Source organism: Carassius auratus, chromosome 5 (assembly GCF_003368295.1).
Source record: "Carassius auratus strain Wakin chromosome 5, ASM336829v1, whole genome shotgun sequence".
Lineage (NCBI taxonomy): Eukaryota > Metazoa > Chordata > Actinopteri > Cypriniformes > Cyprinidae > Carassius > Carassius auratus.
The window spans coordinates 11,555,471-11,574,840 of record NC_039247.1 but is presented as its reverse complement, the minus strand read 5'-3'; the positions used below and the strand labels follow the sequence as shown (position 1 = coordinate 11,574,840).

The following is a 19,370-nucleotide window of genomic DNA, read 5'->3' as shown; positions in this document are numbered from 1 at the left end:
GTGTGTGTGTGTGTGTGTGTGTGTGTGTGTGTGTGTGTGTGTGTGTGTGTGTGTGTGTGTGTGTGTGTGTGTGTGTGTGTGTGTGTGTGTGTGTGTGCGTGCGTGTGTGTGTGTGTGCTGCTAGAGACGGAGTATGCTAGGTAACACGGACCATAAATTGATATTGAAACATTTCCAGGAGCTCATGTTTTGAAAAAATAATTTTGCCAGTTTAGCGTTTAATCGCGTACACTCGTCTTTTCGCGCAAGGTATGTACATTTATTTATATCGTGCGATATTTGGCTTCAAAACAGGGTTTCAGTTTACGTTTACGTCTAATGAAAAATAACGTTCATTTGTATAGTGCTATGAATTTCGAGTGATTATATTTTTTAATAGAACCAATGTTTATTTGTGTGTTTCTTGTCATACTTGACTTTGTTCCCGCTGTCCTACTCTGTTTTTTGTTTCTTTGGGGTTGTCAACACCCCACAGTCAGTGTCACACAAGTGTCACACTAACATTCAGTGGCTTCTGTGGATGTTTGGTTTTGACTAGACAAACAAAATCTAACTGGCTTCAGGATGTTTCTGTTCTCCAAAAAGAAGAAACCCAGCGAGGAAGCCATAAAACGCCTGCAGTACCAGCTGTGCTTGGTGAGTTTCTCTTGTAAGTGGCTTTTGTTTTTAGGAACATGTCCCACTGTCATAGTGCACTGCATCAAATCTTAACACACATGCCCATGGTTTGTGCAGGCCAAAGAAGCAGGTGCTGATGATATTCTGGACATTTCTGCATGTGAGCTCACAGAGGTGAATTACAGAAGCTTAAAATCATTATTTACATATTGGTGAAATGCTGGTCTAAGATAGAGGATGAATTACAGGATGAATTATTGCTAGATATCTGAGATTCCATCCATATCACAGCAATTTTTACTCAATGCTTGTCTGCAGGTTCCCTCCAGTGCCTTCTCGATATGTAAAGTCCTCCAGAAGAAAGTGAGTTTTTTTTTACTTTCTGAACTTTTGGTGGTCAGATGGAATAGATCTTTCATAGCACTCTCCACTTTAACTGCAGGTGTTAATTCTTCACGCAAATGACCTGAGGTCACTTGTTCCTAAAGGTTGCTGCATTGGTGCCTTAGCAACTTTAAAGGTGAGAGAAATTGATTGATGACAACAGTGCCATGCAAATAACCATTTTACACTTCTGTCTGGTAACAACATCTGTGTGTGGCAATTTTTAAGGTGTTGGACCTTCATGAAAATAAGCTCACATCTCTTCCTGATGACATTGGGCAGCTTTTGTCCTTACAGGTATATTTATTGTATATGAACAAAGCTGATGTGAATTTATTTTTCTTACTTGGCATTTGAAAACAGAATTCTGTTACTGATGCTGATTCGTAAAAGACCTGTTGACATAATTTCTGCATATACCACTGTTTAGCGGTAGGTAGATTTAAATGTCAACAGTTTGCGGTCACTATTTTTTTAAATACGTTTTTTTTTTTCATCAAGGGTGCATTAAATTAAAAGAATTCCAGTAGTAAAAACCAATAAATGTTTCTATTAATCAAAGAATACTGAAAAAAATGTATCATGGTTTTACATGAATATTAAGCAGCACAACTGTTTTGAACATTGACAATAATAAGAAATGTTCCTTTTTAGAATGATTAAAAAAGGATCATGAGTCATTGAAAAATGTTTTTAAAAATCAACTTTGTCATCACAATAATAAATTATTTTTTAAAAGTATATTACAATAGAAAACAGTTATTTTATAATATTTCACAATATTACTGTTTTACTGTATTGTTTTTTTAAATACAGTTTTGGTGAGTAAAATAAACTTCAATCCAAAACAACAACAAAAGAAATCCTCTAGATAGCAAGGAACAATTTTCTTCAAATAGTTTTTAATTGATAATTAGTATCCTATTTATTGCTTACATACAACCTTGATTTCTTCTCTAAGGTGCTGAATGTAGAGAAGAATCGATTAAAACAGCTGCCGGACTCTATAGGAGATCTACGGCATCTACAGACGCTTAATGTGAAAGGTTTGTTTTGTGCTTTTTTAAAATGTTTTTTTTTTTTGCGCACCAAAACGTGTTCACTAACATCCATTTTTAAGCATCTTCTGTAGACCACTACAGTAGATTCCAGGTAATTATGAATTGTCTTCAGAGAGATTTTGACAGTTATTTGAATGTTATGTTAAAGAGTTTATTTTATTTAGACCTTTTAGGCATTAAATTAAATGGTGAAAAAGCCGAAACCATTTAAATTAACAAAATATTTCGATGGGTATAGAGAACAGCCTTACTGTCATTCCTGTGTCTGTGGGACACATGAGCAGCCTGCGTACACTGGACATAAGCGAGAACAGCATTAGAGAATTACCTAAAGAGCTGGCCAGTGTTCGCACTTTGGAAGTGAGTATTTTAAATCTTAAGTCTGTTTAAGATAAAGATGTTGGAGCATATTTGTACAAGCTCAAATGGCAATGTGACCACTGCAAAGACATTCTCGTGTCTGTATGTGTGTATGTGGTGTGGCAGAGCCTGATTCTGGACGCACAGGTTATGAGATATCCACCTGCGTCAGTGTGCACCGCCGGCACAGAGGAAGTGCAGCGCTACCTCTGCTCAGGTACAGATATTTTTCAAAAACACTAAGCTATATTAGATGCAGATCAGTCTGATTAGATGCAGACTGATAAATACAGGTTGTGTACAATACAGATTATGCACAAGATCTGATTAAATATTATTGTAACCATGTGTGACGGTATAAGGCCGTTCTATGCAGCTGGTTTGTTTAGTCATTTGATAATTCATTTTAATGGGATGTAGAGATGGGTCTGGAGTATTGCCCTCCATCTCAGTATCTCCTGCCTGTGCTGGAGCATGATGGAGGGAAGCAGGAGGTGGATTGTGTTGATGGTGAGGAGAAAGCCTGGCAGGTCAGTCATCACTATTTATCAGCCATTTCATACAGTGCCCAAAAATATTGTGTGGCGTTTGATCTGTTAATGTAACATTGTCTATCTGACACTGCAGAGCAAATTCATGGACTATGAGAAAAGAAAGGTATGTTTGATTTGGTTCCTTTTTGTTATTGTTGGACCATCCAGTGAAGTAGTATGTATCTCATTCTCTCTTTTTCTCCACTAGGAGCAGAAACAGCTGGAAAAGTTGACCTTTGAGAAAGATCTTGAAGAGAAACAGAGAGAGCACACTCAGCTCTTCCTCCTCAATAACTCCCGCAAAGAGGATGTCTTGCTGTCTGTCAAACTGGTAAACAATTTGATTGTAAAATAGAATTACAAAAACAATCTGTTGTACAAAATGCCCCCACCCCCACCTCCGAAAGAAGTCTGTCTGGGCAAGGCTGCATTTATTTGATGCAAACGTCTCTGTGCTTTTCTGTCTCTCAGGAGCAGCAGCGCTTGGAGTTAGGTGTGTCTCAGCAGCAGAAGACCCAGGAAACAGAAAGGCAGAAAATACTGGATAAAGTACGTCAGGCAGAGAGCAGTGTCATGAGTCGCATCTCTGACCTCTTGCTTGATAACAAACGGTGTGAACAACTTTTGAAATGCCTTGCTTTTTCAGTAGCTACATTATCACTTTAATTATGATAAGCCCATTGGTCCTGTGTGGTTGAAGGGTCTTTATTTATTGTGCATTTGTGCTCATTGGGTTATAGCCAGGCAAAGAGCGCCGAGTTTCTGCAAGCTCTGGAGGAAGACCGGTGAGTGGAAATTACGTATGGATTAAACTCTCTAATGGAATATGAGCTGCTGCCATCAATGCAGCTCTTGCTAACTGAATTTCTTTCTGTCTAATGGCACCACTTAAAAAATCCTCATTCTAGATTTAGTGCAAGTACTTAGCTGTTTGGGCAGTGCTACTGCTGAGGTGCTGCTACAGCACACAGAGCTTTTGGCCCATGTTTACTGTTACATTCAGGTATTTTTGGAGATGTCAGAAAGACCTGGAGTGCTACTTTAAGTTGTGCTTTAAGTTTTTGAATATTTTGAAAGAAGTCTCTTATGTTCACCAAAGCCACATTATTTGATCCAAAATACAGTAGTATTATAACATTATTTTAAATAGATTTACAATAACGTCATAAATGTCTTTACTGTCACTTTTGAACTATGCAATGCATCATACGTTGCTGAAACAAAAAAAGTAATAATAAAATGAAATAAAAAGTAATACTAATAATCATTTCTTAAAAAATATTACTGACCCCAAACATTTGTTGTTATAAACAAAATGGTGAAATCTGGGACTTACCTTGATGTTTTTTCTATGTGAGTAAAAAAACTGTTATGAATGTGTTGTTTTCAGTATACGAATGGAACACCTTACTGCCATCACACATGATGAAGCCAACTCTCTTAGGAAGAAGGAAGTGGCAAGTGAGTTTTAGAAATTGCGTTTATCATTAAAATGGCCTTATTGTTTTACAGTGATTTCAGATATCAGATATTTCAGGAAAATCATTAGAACCTCTGATAAAACAAGCTGATCCAGACAAGTTGATGTTTATAACTCGTGTCCCTGTCCCACTCTCCCCCACCCATTTTTATCTTTCGTCTTTATCAGTAAAAACAAAAGTCTCAAAAGCCCAAATGCATAATGTTTAAAAGAAACTCAGCTATTTGCAGTGGTACTGAGGAAGACTACATGTTTGCAGGTGCCATGCAGAGGATGCTGTCAGAGAGCTACTCTCTAAGGTTACTGCAGGAGGCCAGGGAAGCCAAGACACAGATTCTGGTGTCAGAGACCTGCAGGAGGTGCTTCAGTTCCCACCAATACATATGTTTTTGAACTCTGCCTAGCACTTTTTTACTCTGTTAGATATTAACGTCCATCTCTGTGATCTGACTACAAGTGGTCAGGCGGGACTGATTTCTCTAGTCATCTATATAACATGGATTTCAAATGCGTGTCACATGACCACTTGTATGGATTTCAAAGCAACATTCTCTGACTTTGAAGTTGCTTACCATGTTATTGTGCTTATATTACAAAAAAAAAATTAATGAGTATGAATTTTCATTCAGCAATGAGAAAACTGTCCTATTTTTTCTTGTGTAATAATTTCTCTTTTTTCCTTCATTTAGTTTGGACAATATGGATAAGAAGTTTGACCAAGTGTTGTCCCTGCAGCAGCTAGACAAAAGCAAAGCCATTAGTCAGATCCTTCAAGAGGTAACTATTTAAATCACTAACATACAACATACATAAATTAAAAACTAGATTGCACTCCATCTGTCCATTCCCTCCACAGGCAGATACAGGTGGTGCACTGTTTGTTTAGTACGTCTAGAATGATTAACCTTAATCGGCTCTTTGTCTGCAGGAGGAAATGCAGAAGGCCGCCTTTGAAGCTCTCCAACTCCAGAAGGACAGTGTGCATGCTTATATCCGTAATCAGGTATGCTGAATAAAGTTTCTTTTGGGATAGAAGAGCCAATAAGACCCCATGGATACAGGGATTTATATCATACTACTGGTTGATGGAAGGAGTTAAACTGTCAATTATTAACATATACACTACCATTCAGATGTTAAAGAAATCTCTAATGCTCACTTAGGTTGCATTCATTTTATCAGAATGCTGTAAAATAGTAATACAGTTTAAAATAACTGTTTTCTATTTTAATGTATTTAAAACTGTCATTTGTTTCTGTTGCAAAGCTCAATTTTCCTCAGCCATTACTCCAGGCTTCTGTGTCACATGGTCCATCAGAAATCATTCTTATATGCTGATTTGGTGCTCAAGAAACATTTCTTATTATCAGTTTTGAAAGTTGTGATGCTTCTTATTTTTGTCGAAAAAAGAAAAACATTTATTTGTAATATTCAAAATGTAAATCTTATTGTGAATTTTGATACATTTAAAGTGCCCTTGCTGAATAAATGTATGCATTTCTTAGAAAAATAATTATTGACCCCAAACCTGGTAGTATAATCATTAACAAAGCTATTCAGTGGGTATTTTTGAGTTGGCTTATTTAATGTTAGAGTAAGCAATGTTTCAGTTGGCCTTCTTCATCAGATGTAGTCATTCTAGTCATTAAAAGCTTTTTTTGGTTTCAGTCCGCCCATGCTTCTCACATCCCACCTCTCACTGGATGCAGAACCCAAAAGGTGGCTGTTTTATCATGTCTCCATGGGGCCATTCACACCCCTACTGTATGCTTGTATCCATAGATTAAACTCATAGAGGCAGAGTTAATGCAGCTGACAAAGCTGGAGGTTAAGAGGAGGAATTTGGACACTGAGAACCTGCAGGTACGTAGCAGCAGTAGATGATGTGGGTGGTTTCCTGTCAGTGATCATCATGCTGTGCAGTGTAGAGCGGAGTAATGATGAGTCTGTCATCGCACATCACTTCTCTTGCTTGTTTTTACATCTCTCTTTCTCTCTCAGATTACTTGGTCAGTTCATCCCATTCCTGTTTAAATAACACGCTCACACCACCTTATGAGTTTTCACAGCATTCTAGGAGTATGAATCCTTTGTGTGTGTTTTCACTGTATTCACGGTGTGTGTGTGTGTGTGTGTGTGTGTGGTAGGAGGTGCTGGCTGACCAGAGGACTGCTCTGAGTGACCTGCTGCAGGAGTTACTCAAACAAAAGGACCAAAGGGAGGAGGAGCTCAGGATGGTTTTGGTGAGTGATTCTGGACCAGCTTTGATTTGATTTCACAAAAGAGACACTGGAAATCGGATAGGTTAACTGACACATTTCACATGCTTCAGTCATTGCTGGAAAAATCACATTTAGGTCACAAAGATATTTTCTAAAATTATCATTTTCAGTTAGGTGTAAATGTGTATGGAAAAATATTATCATAACATACATATTAAAGGGGTCATATGATGCTATTTTCAAAGCTCATTATGTTGTGAATTGGGTGTAATATGTTAGCATGCTTTAATGTTCAAAAAATGCATTATTTTTCACTGACTTGTTATTATTGCAGATCCTCTAAGCACAGTCGTTCTAAAACATGTACATTTCTACAAAGCCCCTCCTTCAAAAAGCACAGTGTGCTCTTATTGGCCAGCATACAATATCAAAACAATACATGTTATTTAGCCTTTTAAAAAAAAAGTAAAATAATTTTTATATAATAGTTAAACACATTTATTTATTTAGTTCTGTTCAAACTTTATTGTATTGCCATGCATTGTGTTTTGCTGCTTAATTCCTGTAATTGGTTGGACATTATTATCTGAAAAATACACATTAAATCTAACAGCCTTTTTAAAAAATATTTTATTTTATGCCCATTTCTGTCAATAATAAAAATAAAATACAGACCAGCTTGAGAAATCCTGCATTAAACCTGACTGATGTGGAAAAAAATTACCTACATTTCTGGCATGGTAGTCTCCACTAAGTAAACAAGCAAGCAACATAGTATTGAATTTGCGTAGGACTTTGATAAAAACAACAGATGCTTATGTATGATTATTGTAATTTTTTTTTTTTACTCTTCAGGTGGAGATGGACCAGAAAAGTGATTCGAATCAGCAGAACTACTGGATGATCCAGTATCAGAGGCTCCTGGACGCCAAACCTCTGTCTCTGCGGATGCAGGTATGAGCAGCTCTCCTACAGGCCTAAAGATCCTGGGTGAACACGACAGAATCACGGACACTGCTGACCTCTCATTTCTCCACAGGAAGCAGCTGTGGATGGGGATCTGGGGAATCTGCTGTGTAAACTCTCTGCTCAACACTACCTGCCAGTCATAGCTCACCACAGAATCACTGCCGAGGCCTTGCGACACATGACCTCCAAAGACCTTAGGAAGGTCTGTCAATTTTACCACACAGAGGTTTTATAAGAGGATTTAAGTGTGTCTCTAAGAATTTGTCATCACAGGTTTATGTCCATTAAAATCACCTTCGTTTTTTATTACAGTTGGGGATTAATGAGGTTGGTGTCCAGAAAGCTCTTCTCCACTGGGCCAAAGAACGCACTCTGTCTGACCGTAAGATCATATATTTTCAGTCAAGGACATAATTAGGAGACATTTGTGAATTCTGCTCAGTGTTGTTTTTATGATTGAGGGTATCAAAAGATGTTTGTCCCTTCAGCATTTCCTAAAACGGCAAAAGAGATGCAGGAAGCTGGTCCATCCGCTCCAAGTGCCCCGCTTCAACATCAGCTCACTCCTCCACTGACCCCCAACACCCCCCTCACCCCCACAAGTCCTGATAGATTCAGCAGTTCTGAGTGTGTGGTCTGCATGGAACATGAGGTAAGGCAAACAATTCTTATTCTCAATTATATTCTTTATACAATTCTTAATTCAATTAAGAATATTTTAAAAATAACTTTTGCACTGTTACAAAGAATTTCTATTTCAAACAAGAGTTTTGCTTTTCAGCAGCTTTGAAAGAACTCCTGATTTCCTCTCCTGTTCTGTTTTGTGTCACAGTCACAGGTGATCTTCCTGCCGTGTGGCCATGTATGCTGTTGTCAGACTTGCAGCAGTGCTCTGCAGTCCTGCCCTCTGTGCCGTGGCTCTATATCTCAGCGTGTCCGTCTTTACCACGGCTGAAGCCGGTCAGGATCATACGTCACGTGTCGCTGTTGTTCCTTCCTCCCATTTGCTGCATGAAATCGTAGTATGTGAACCTTCAAGCACTTTAGAAGTCCAACTTCCACTCCAACTTCAACTAACCAATCAAAAAATAGCTTATACAGCATGACATTTGTCCAATGGGAAGTTTTATGGTTCATCATAATCGTGTCAGATTCCAAGAAATTAACAACTACAAAGTATTAGTAACTCAAACCTAATAGGAGTAGATATATTATAATGACTGTTGAGCTTTAGTATCATCCTTGATGTACTACTATAATCACTTGAGCCTCTTCTGTATTTGGTGTCAACTCAACACCCCTCTCTCACTACATTTGAAATATCTGCATGTTCTCTATAGTAAGCTAAATCTTCATTCACTCACCACAGTCCCCCGCATGCCCTGTCCTCCATGTAATTCTAGCATCATCGCAGTACAGTAAGACCAAATTTATCACCAATCAGGGATGTTCACATCAAGAAGAGACATCACAGAGGAACTATTTAATTCGAGTCATTATCAGAACAATTTTTTCCTACTGATAAACACCAATCAGAATCTGCTCTGACTTGAGCATTTAAAGTGGAAGCCGACGTAACTACAGCGCACTTATATTAAACAGAACGCTGCCCACTGTTGGTGTGGATGCTAATACAGTTATGGTTAAAGTTATCTTCATCCTCTCTGTTCTGTGTGTGAACGGGCCTTTACCCTGCAATGCCAGTAGTGGGTATTTTAATACTTCAATTATGTTAAAGTAATTTTTAATTTTTATTTTTAATGTCAGACTTAAATTTTCAGTATAAATGTGACTCTTTGAATAAACTTTAATTTACAGAACACAGCCTTATAAAGGCTTCATTTTGAACTGACTTTGCAACACAGCTTAATTGGAAATTATAGGTTGAAGCTGAAACCTTTCTGAAAGCACTGTACTTGCAACATAACGCTCCAAACGTTCATCCTAACAAATGCACTATCAGTCCTTTTATACTGTCGACTATCCAGTTTCAGGAACTAGAAGTATTGCGCACACACGCAATAGTGTGTCCTAAATCTGTGTACTTCTTTTAACCTCTCTTCATCTAAGTGCTCTTAAATGCAAGTCTGCTTCTCACTGAACATGCACAGAATGAAAAAAGAACTTAATCTGTCTGTAAACAGAACCAAATTCGTTTCATTTCTTATTTCAGGAAAGGAGCTTTAAGTGTTTATCAGCATGTTACATCACATCACAAACTTTAAATCCGAGTTCTTTGTGTGATAGTTATGCTGAATGGATCAGACTGGACAAATATTATTTTATTTGCTGTGCATCTGTGATTTAAGAAAAAAAAACTATGAAAGCATCACAATGCTAAGTAGAATGTGTAAAAGGAGTTAATGTAGTATAACCTACTCTCTGATGGCAGGTTATTATTAATTATATACACACTGTAGTAAAGACTGATAAAGTTTCTGGTCATTTTATACAACACAAATACACTTTATCTGTGATGACAAAGTGAGATTGTTACCTTCATTTACAATATATCTGCTGCCATTTCATTTTTTCCCTTGTTGTCTATATATTCAAAATAAAATGTCATTTTTTTTTTAAGTTTTATAACTGTACCCAACCAACCACATCCGCTGAAGTGCTGCCTATTCATTTTTAAGTGTTATCACACCCGTCAGAAAAAATAAACAATGCAAAATAAACCTGTTAGACAAAATGCTCTAGTGTCATTTTTTCTTTTATTAAAAGGATATGACTGGATATCAGACTGCTTGGACTGTCCTCCTTGCTTCACAAGCTCTAAAAAACACACATTATCCAGACACTCTTCCACACTGTAGATCAGTGTTCATCAACAATGATAACTTGTTCCATAATTCTTCTTCATGAACAACTGGAAAAGTCATGGGGTCTTTGAATATTGTTGTGAAAAATGGGGGACTTGTGGAGTCAAAAAGGTTAAGAACCACTGCTTACGAAAATTTTATTTGAATGTTCTGGTTTAGGATTTTTGTCCCAATCAAAACCGCACAGCTACGCCACTTTTACGGTCAAAGTGTACCACAGATGTCAAGTAGAGTTCAAACTCGAATGAAACGTTGGGCTCACCTTCCACCTGTGCCTCCAAAAGGCTGATCTGAGCACAGTGATTGTGTTTGTCCTCCGAGTCTGAATCTGTCACCCTCTGCTGGAGATTCAGCTGACGCTTGAGGAGTGGAGGAGCCCAATGCCCCAGTTAACCAATTAGTTGTGTGTCAATGTATATGTTTATGGGTTTTTAAAGGGCTTATTTTTGCCTTTAATCTGACTGGAGAGCAGGAAATTGGAGTGTGAATAAAAGTGTAGGGCACACCTCTTTTGCGGTTCTGTTCCTCTAGCTTTTTCAGACTCATACTCTCCTTAAATACAAATGCCATTGAAAAGGTTATTCATTTGCATTTAAATATATAACATTTATATAGCATTTCAGCAAGTTATGTACCATAATAGGCTCAGATCTTACTTTGTTATGGAATTTGCTGGGATGGGGAGATAGATGATTGAAAAAAAAACATAATTATTATTGTTATCATTATCATTATTATTGCAATATTATTTTCTCTTTTAATATATTTTAAAATGTAATTTATTCTAGTTATGCAAAGCAGAGTCACATGATGCTTCAGAATTCATTCTAATATGCAGATTTGCTGCTCAAGAAATAAATTCTAATTATCACTGTTTAAAACACTGCTGCTTAATATTGTTCTTGAAACCATGATACATTGTTGTCACGGTCATATGATCAAAAGCTGCTCATCCTCAGAGCTTTGCCTGCTCCAAGCTTTACTCGTTGCAGCTTTTCTTTGCCCAGATACAGAGACATTGAATTTCCACATTTATAGATGTCCAGCTGCACAGCAAACATGCCAGACAGACTCATTTAAATTGACAGTAAACTGATTAGTTCAAAGAGGGCATGATGAGCTCTGACTAATCAACTACAAAGTGCAAAAAAAACACAATCTGTATATTTAGGAGAATTACGGCAGTATTGTAAATGATTCCACTCAGCATCATTTACTTAGAAGAAACTTCTCTAGAATTAAAAGATGCTATAAATATTTCAACATTTATTTAATCTTTATATTTTGATACAATGTGATTTGTCTGTTCAACACCAAAATAACAATTACAAAGTTGAAAACAATCACCTGTCCCAGAGAGAGTTTCTGTAAAAGTCATCCAGAATAGGCCACCTCCACTGTGTCCTCAACATCAACAGCTTGACCTTCTCCTGGGACCAGAGTCCGATGAAGCCTCACTGTTCCACCGGGCCACGCACAACTGAAAGAAACAGGCTCAGAGGTCATTTCACCAAATACAGTCAATCTCTTAAATTTACATATTCTTTTGCATTATAACAATTTTGCAGAACACTGGAGCTTTTGAGTAAATAAGAGGAACACTTTGAGAAACAGAATCATTTATTCCAAAATCAGAATTTTCTTAGAATGCATCAATCTTTCTTAAACAAACAAATCAGTTTAAGTATTGCCTCCTTACAGAACTTTTCTGAGTCAAACATTAAAGATCAATCTTTTCCTGGTCATCATAGAAAGTGACAGTTACAGGGCTGAACCTGTGGACAGGTATAAAGAGCTGATGAGTGCTATATATAATGAAACAAAGTTAGACTCTCATTTACTTGATTAATGATGCATGTAACAATAAGTGATGCTGTAAAATGAATGTTATTTGAATGGTTATCCAGACCATAAGAAATGTTACTCATTTCTTATAACGAGGCACAGAGTCCATAGTTGAGTCTCTAGCAAATTCATCTTGTAATATATATATATATATATATAGATATATATATATATGCAACATTAAAAACAAAAAACAAATAAGACAACAGTAAATGGCAAAAACTTTGTAATGCACAAGAACCAATTCAGATGAATATGACCTCAGCCAAAACTACACAGAATTTAAAAATCTATAAACAGAATTTAAAATACATTATATTTATTAAAACATTGAACAAAGAAGAAGAGTTTTTTTATCACAGTACAGTACATACCGGGTACATTCTCTGTACTGAGAACTCGTTACAAAGAAAACACAAATCAGAGATACCTGTTGACAAACCTAATTGATTTATTTCATTTTTTTGTCTGTTTGAACAAACAATGTCAAAACACATAATTATACAAGAAGGTAAGAATGGTCATTTAGTGTTAAGGCTCATTAAAGACTGTGGTCGAACAGAGTCCAGACTGATCTAGACTGGTCAAATACTCAATAAAAATCTCCTCTTAAAAATCCTGTTCTCTTGAGTGCTGTTGTAAACTCAAGTGTCTTGATTGAACTGGTCAAAGATCAAGTCTAATTGACATAATCAACTTTAAAGCTTGGCTTTGGGCGTCTGTTCCAGGAGGGTCTTGATGTCTAACAGAGCGTCCTCTAGGGCTTGGGCCAGACGTGCTGCGTTAGTGTCTTGGCAGCTGTTGAAAGCAGAGACTGCAAAGTTAATGTGGGTATCCATGGGATTGTAGCACACACCATAACCATCTGGAACCACTGGACCGAAGCACATCACACAGTTGGTTTTAGCTGGCACCTGGGAGAGTAGAGTGCAAAAATTAAAATTACAATTCAATCTTATGTAAAATCATAAATTTTACATGGTCTGGTGATTTTAGTATTGCAGCAATATAATTTAAGCAGATTTGAAGAGCCATTGTTGGCTTATTTCGGTGATCAGTTGATCATTACCAAAAATGAGTACAGTTAATGGTAAAGTACATGCATTGCTCTGCATGTGAAACACAATGCAACGTGTTTATTAACATGCACTTCAGTTTAATTTGTTACCTCTGACCCTGGACCAGAGACAGTACCTGGCTGGTGGAGAGGTTGAAGTGCAGTGCCACAGCATATGAGGTATCTATGAATATCTCTGGCAAGGCTGCCATGTCCTCAATAGCCTGCAATTTCAGTCCGAGCAAATGTCTGTCGATGGCTTGACCTCGGATGGCCTTCGCATCCACACATGGGAGAAAGAATGTGGAATTTATATGGTGCGGATCAATAATGACTGACATATGTGCTTACAGCAGAAACAAAACAGTGATCAACTGAACATCACTAGCATGCATTTACTCACCATGTCTGTGTAAGCTCTGTGTGCTTTAACTGCTTTGTCTAGCAAAGCCACTTTCTCTGTGTTCTGTCAATCAAAATGAGATTGTCACATTTTCTTTCATGCTGGATCAAATTTACAATTGCATTTGGAAAATAATAGGATGATATTGAGATTATGACTATGAGGATCATTTTGAACTACTGTTCAAACGTTTGGGGTTGAAAGTAGTCTCTTATGCTCACCAAGGCTGCATTTATTTGATAAAAATACAGTAAAAACTATTTTTAATTTATTCCTGTAATGGCAAAGCTGAATTTCCAGCAGTCATTACTCCAGTCTCTGGTATAACGTGATCCTTCAGAAATAATTATAATTTGCTGATTTTCTGTCAAGACATGTCTTTTTATTATCAATGTTGAAAATAGTTTCACTGCTTAATACTTTTCTGGAAACCTGATGCAGTTTTTCAGCATTCTTTGATGAATAAAAAGTTCAAAAGAAAACATTTATTTGAAATATATTTTTTTAATAATGTCTTTACTGTCACTTCTGCTCAAATTAATGCTGACTAAATAAACATATGAATTTCTAGAGGTGACCGTACATGTTTGGCTGGGTCATCCATGGCCTGGACGAATTTCTCAGACTCGATGGATGTTGAGCGTATAGTGTCAGTTCGGCCCAGTCTGAACATGCGGAGGGAAGCGCTCTCATAGGTGGGACAACAGCGCTTGTAAATCCTGAAACAATGAGTCTGTGTATCAGCTGAAAGATTAAACTGATCATGAACGTCCTAATACCAACAGAAGGATGTTACAGTTAAGAAATAAATCAAGCAAATACCATTAATGGCAGTGCTGGTGAAGTTTACCTGTAGTACGCCAGCTGGAGAGCCATCTGAATAAAGGCATCAGGGCTCATCTTCTGTGACTTTGGGAAATCTTTCCCAAAATGGGAAAACACACTGACTTTCATGTCCAAGTCATGTACCATGCTGCAGAGGAGAAGAGATACTGCCATGTTGTTTGCCCAACAAAACAATTGATCAAAATGTTGGGAATGCACAGAGTTAGTGGAATATCTCAATTTCTTACTTGTTCATGTGTTGTTTGGCCTCCTCAATGTCCTTTTCGATTTCTGGCGTGATGTTGAAACTAAGCTTCTGAGGCATACGCAGTGGCACCATTGGGGTACGGACCATCTCTGACTTCTTCCTGTACAAAAACGAGGAAACTCTTAGGTGTGTTAGCAATGCTTACAATCAAGCCATGGGAAAACAGATTCTCCACTGTTAATCTTACATGTATTCCACCACATGGTCGATCAGTGACACGATAGGAGGACCTTCAGCGGGGGCATGTTCATAGATCAGCCCACATGTCCCGTCCTCTCCAATAATAAACTAGGAACAGTATTAATCATAACATTACCAGGATCTTATACTTGATACCTTTCTAACATCAATGTCAACATCAGTGGTTAGGGCTTCATATCTGAGTGAGAGCCCACACACATCAACACCTGCAATGTTTTGTCGAACCAGCGATTTCCGCTGTTCCACCTGCTTCCCCCTCCATGCAGCATCTGGCCTCCAGCACGCGTGCGGTACAAGTCATCAGACGCACGCGGCATGGGAGCATCCAGACACACTGTGAATATACTCTTCTGAATGGCTCTCACAGACTCCTGATTTGTTTTATCTGAAAGTGACACAAAATCAGTTAAGTACCACTCTAAACAGAACCCTAGCCCTAAATTAAATGTACATTATATAAAGCTTATCAGGGTTTTAGCTCCTAGCACTGAAGACACTAATATGTCTAGCTAAAAATAAAAAGTGTTGGCAGTGGCCACCCTTGATGAGGTTGTTGTAAGCTTTGCCCCAGCTGTTGCGGTGGTGTGAGGTGAGGATGCCAATGGGCTCTTCGTTGGTCTGTAAAGAGGAGTTCCAGATCTTCTCCAGCTGAAAGTAGATCTGGTCTACGGTGAGTGGCGTGCCGTCACTGTTGTACACATCCAACACAAAGAACTTCATAACAAGAAAAAAAGAACAAGATGAAAAGACGCCTCACCATTTTTTCTATTTACTAAAAATATTTTTTAATTTATTTTTCAATTCACCTAGCATTGGAAGCTACGTCTGGCACAGGGACTGACCTGAAAGTTGTGCACTACGGTGATATGTGTGGGAGGTCTCTTGTCCAAAGTGTAGTTCACCACAGTGTCCCTCGTTGTTCCAGGGATCCGGCAGGACGAGAGCACCTGATAGTACTGGTTCATACAGAGAGGCTTTCCACCCAGATACTCCACTGGCAATGTTTCACTAATCAAAAAGGAAAGACATTTGGCCTGACTGGACCATCTCTTGAATTTAATTCATAGTAATATTCATGTTTACCTAAAACATATACAGAGATCTGAATGGCTTGTGACTTCACAGGGGAAAGTAAGGAATGTGTCACTCACTTGTCAATCATGCTCTTGAAATCTAAAACTCCAGCGATTAATTTAGCAGCATATCTGTGAGGAAAAAAAATACTTTTACTTTCTTACAGTCATTTTGAACCAGCTTGACACCAACATACTGCCAATGAATTATTCTACTATAAATACATCGCTCCTGCTGTGTCATGTGCCTTTGGCCTGTATGATTTAAGATATTGACAGAACACATCTTACTGCTGATCTGTGGCCAGATTTAGCAGTCATGTGTGAAAGCTTCATTAGAGTTAATGTTACTATACAGCACTTTACTGAGAGCAACAGTTCATACTCTCCGAATTGCAAAGCTCAACTTGGCAAAAGAGGGTTAGTCTGTATAAAGGTCACCATAGAGGTAACAGAAAACCACTGCCTCACTGTGCAGTAATGTTACTTTGTATAATTCATGTGAATGACCGCTGAATAATATTAACAAAGTATTTAAGATCCTTTAACTGGCACAAGCAACACCAAGGTCATTCCCAGGGAGCACAGCTGTCTAATCCTAACACATTCTTATATGAATCCACACTGGTCTGACCCGTTTTTATACAGTCTTTTGGTCTGACCTCATTTGGCCTTGGCGATCACTGAACTCCATACGGGGAAGGACGACCCCAGGACTTGAATGGACGACAACAGGCATCCGGTAGTCTAGGTAGGCTGTCTGTAACCACCAGTCAGAGAGCTAGCAGTGGAAATGATAGAGAGACAATAGTGCAACATTAGTAGAAGGCATTTAAAAGAGTTATTCTGGCCAATCACACTGGACTTCTGATAAAGCATCACCTAACAAGTTATTACCCAGTTTTCCATCTTCTTCCCTCGCTGTTCCAGACCCTTCTGAAGTCTCTCTCCAACACCGCCTGGCTTCTGAAACTCCTCCAGCAGTTTCCGGGTGTGATTCAGCTCATCCGGGTCCACGATGGGGGTCAGGGCGGCCAGATAGCGTTCGCATGTTTGTTGCAGTGGTGGCACCGGTAGCTTAGGCAGACCCTCCTGGTGGGCCAAGTAGCGCCCAGTGATCCGTGTCACTGACACTGGCTTTACCAAGCAGGAGGGTTTCACCATGCCAGCCTTGACCTACAAATTGTATTATATCTTAGATAATAAAGAGACATAGATAATACAGAACTTTTTATAATATGATCATATGATATGATGGCACTGGTCTCTGTTAATATGTTTGAAGGTTTTATCATATTATTACCCAAAAAGCCAGGGTCCCTTTGTGTGAGTCTGACCACAAAACTATTTTTCTTATACCAAAATATCGCCAGAAACTTGGTGGCGAAACCAACTGTCAAACTTTTTAGGAAATGGTCCCCACAAGCCATAGACACATTAAACGACTGCTTAGACTCAACGGTATGGAGTAATTTTTGGTCTGATGGTCAGGATATTAACATCTTTACTGATACCGTCACATCCTATATTCACCTGCCCTTTGTTGACTTTAGCTCTGCATTCAACACCATCGTTCCTGTGAAGCTGATCAACACTTTACAGGAGCTAGGTGTTAGAACATCACTTTGCAAATGGATTTTCAACTTTCTATGCGATAGGAAGCCGGTGGTTAAAATGGGTGATTACGTCTCACAGTCAAAGTTTTTGAACACTTGCGCCCCTCAGGGCTGCGTCCTTTGCCCACTTCTGTACTCTTTATACACACAGTTTTGTCAATCACACACTAGTTCAGTTTTTTGCCTAAGTTTGCTGATGAACACTAATTTTAAGATCAGTAAAGCTAACCAGCGACTCCACTTTCTGCAGCAGCTCAAAAAGTTTAGAGTCGGCCGAGTTGCCATGACCCACTTTTATAGGTCAACTATTGAAAGCGTGCTCACTTTTTCCATACTTGTCTGGTTCGGTCACACAATCGCTCAGAACAAATCTAGGATGGAAAGAGTAGTACGCAGAGCATCAAAATTTATAGGCTGGAGTCTCCCTTCACTTTCTTCACTTTTCTCCACCAGAATAATCAGAAAGGCTAAAAACATCATAGCGGACCACTCTCACCCTGCTCACCATCTCTTTAATCTCCTTCAATCAGGAAGAAGATATAGGAGCATTAAGACTTCCACATCACGTCTCAGAGACAGCACTTACCCTTGCTAGCAACACTTTATCAACTGTATGCACTGTGCACTTTCTCTGCCAAGGGGTATTGTCTTTTTTCTGCGGGTTTTGGTCTAATGTCTTACTGGTTGCTGGGTATTGTTGGTGAACACTGTATGTTTTTTTGTACTTATGATGTTTGTCTTTTAGGTTATTTACGTCTGAGAGTTTTACCAAGACAAATTCCTATCAACTTGTTGTCTTGGCAATAATTTTTTTATTGAACTGAATTGTATTGAAAATTGCAATTGAACTTTACTTTAATTTACACAAATGCACATTAACAAACTAATATAGTCAAACATTTAGAAATAACTGGATTGAAGCACTCAAATATGAAACACACGAGTCAGCATTTGGGCTCATTGAAAAACAAAAGAAATGTATTAAAGACATTTACTAATTCACACGATGTGTTAGGTACCTGCATAAGTATTTAGGCAACTGTCAGTGAACACTGTTTCTATCACTGCCATGAAGTGTGTGTCTGCACTTCCTACTGCTCTTAGCACCACCGCTACCAAACCATAAACATTCTTAATGTCTCTCAGGCTGACAGCTGTTACCCTTGTTTATGTAAAAATAAAATATCAGAATTTGTTTAAAAGCCCGGCCATATGCATTGGTTACTCACCATCGTCCTGGCAAGAATGCCCAACATAACTGAAGTTCACTTAAACGCCCCCAAAATCAAGTCTGAGAGGAGGCACGGAATCGACCAGTTGCGGTCAGAGTCCACCGAGCGATCGCCGCAGGAACACAATCGCCATCGCTTCTGCGCTGCTCCGCGTCACCGCTAGACGGCGCGCGCGACACTCCGAGCCTAGCCCCCGCCCGGTCGCGTGACCCGCGTCATCGTTCTGCTGAATGATCGATCGTTCTCGATAATCGGAAAGACATTGATTGATGAAAATAAAGAAGGTAAAGTCTAGTCTAGCAATTAGTTAAAAACCAAATTGGCAAGACTCCCATGGTCCAGAATTTAATATCCCAACACTGTTTTTACTGTTCCACAACAACACAATACTGCATGCA

General features: G+C 38.5%; 2 protein-coding genes and 1 long non-coding RNA gene across 6 annotated transcripts; 1 reads left to right on the top strand and 2 right to left on the bottom strand.

The window, feature by feature from the left end:
• Window positions 1-63: 63 nt before the first annotated feature.
• LOC113075517 (E3 ubiquitin-protein ligase LRSAM1-like) lies at window positions 64-10,322 on the top strand. 3 transcript variants are annotated; one of them, XM_026248217.1, is made up of 25 exons: window positions 64-249; window positions 539-636; window positions 736-792; window positions 937-981; window positions 1,061-1,138; window positions 1,231-1,299; window positions 1,964-2,048; window positions 2,302-2,423; window positions 2,550-2,640; window positions 2,844-2,953; window positions 3,051-3,080; window positions 3,165-3,287; window positions 3,428-3,567; window positions 3,697-3,741; window positions 4,347-4,417; window positions 4,696-4,795; window positions 5,126-5,213; window positions 5,365-5,439; window positions 6,219-6,299; window positions 6,584-6,679; window positions 7,514-7,612; window positions 7,698-7,829; window positions 7,940-8,009; window positions 8,116-8,279; window positions 8,460-10,322. In XM_026248217.1, the coding sequence occupies exons 2-25, from the start codon at window positions 565-567 to the stop codon at window positions 8,580-8,582; spliced, it is 2,166 nt and encodes a 721-aa protein (XP_026104002.1). In that variant the 5' UTR covers window positions 64-249; window positions 539-564; the 3' UTR covers window positions 8,583-10,322. The 3 variants fall into 3 exon arrangements, with proteins under 3 accessions (XP_026104002.1, XP_026104003.1, XP_026104005.1); XM_026248218.1 differs by having other exon boundaries at window positions 476-636; XM_026248220.1 differs by lacking the exon at window positions 6,219-6,299.
• LOC113075565 (uncharacterized) lies at window positions 10,043-11,152 on the bottom strand. The gene is made up of 2 exons (XR_003280980.1): window positions 11,109-11,152; window positions 10,043-11,004 (listed from the first exon to the last, which is right to left on the bottom strand). It is a non-coding gene; the product is annotated as an uncharacterized LOC113075565 (long non-coding RNA).
• Window positions 11,153-11,799: 647 nt separating this feature from the next.
• LOC113075483 (carnitine O-acetyltransferase-like) lies at window positions 11,800-19,144 on the bottom strand. 2 transcript variants are annotated; one of them, XM_026248205.1, is made up of 14 exons: window positions 18,970-19,144; window positions 17,022-17,300; window positions 16,787-16,905; window positions 16,203-16,256; window positions 15,894-16,059; window positions 15,591-15,765; window positions 15,258-15,436; window positions 15,038-15,138; window positions 14,831-14,950; window positions 14,608-14,730; window positions 14,341-14,476; window positions 13,758-13,820; window positions 13,492-13,629; window positions 12,729-13,211 (listed from the first exon to the last, which is right to left on the bottom strand). In XM_026248205.1, exons 1-14 carry the CDS (start codon window positions 18,994-18,996, stop codon window positions 12,996-12,998), a joined length of 1,896 nt encoding a protein of 631 aa, XP_026103990.1. In that variant the 5' UTR covers window positions 18,997-19,144; the 3' UTR covers window positions 12,729-12,995. The 2 variants fall into 2 exon arrangements, with proteins under 2 accessions (XP_026103995.1, XP_026103990.1); XM_026248210.1 differs by lacking the exons at window positions 12,729-13,211; window positions 13,492-13,629 and adding an exon at window positions 11,800-11,932.
• Between the last annotated feature and the right edge of the window lie 226 nt (window positions 19,145-19,370).

What these genes read in the sequence shown, in the direction of transcription:
- LOC113075517 (XM_026248217.1), top strand. Translation starts at nt 565, where the DNA reads ATGTTTCTGTTCTCCAAAAAGAAGAAACCCAGCGAGGAAGCCATAAAA. An exon ending in GCAGCGCTACCTCTGCTCAG is followed by an intron (nt 2,641 to 2,843) that starts GTACAGATATTT and finishes AATGGGATGTAG; the next exon opens with AGATGGGTCTGGAGTATTGC. An exon ending in CAAGCTCTGGAGGAAGACCG is followed by an intron (nt 3,742 to 4,346) that starts GTGAGTGGAAAT and finishes TGTTGTTTTCAG; the next exon opens with TATACGAATGGAACACCTTA.
- LOC113075483 (XM_026248205.1), bottom strand. Translation starts at nt 18,996, where the DNA reads ATGTTGGGCATTCTTGCCAGGACGATG. An exon ending in CCGTAGTGCACAACTTTCAG is followed by an intron (nt 15,766 to 15,893) that starts GTCAGTCCCTGT and finishes CTTGTTATGAAG; the next exon opens with TTCTTTGTGTTGGATGTGTA. An exon ending in GCCAAACAACACATGAACAA is followed by an intron (nt 14,731 to 14,830) that starts GTAAGAAATTGA and finishes TCTCCTCTGCAG; the next exon opens with CATGGTACATGACTTGGACA.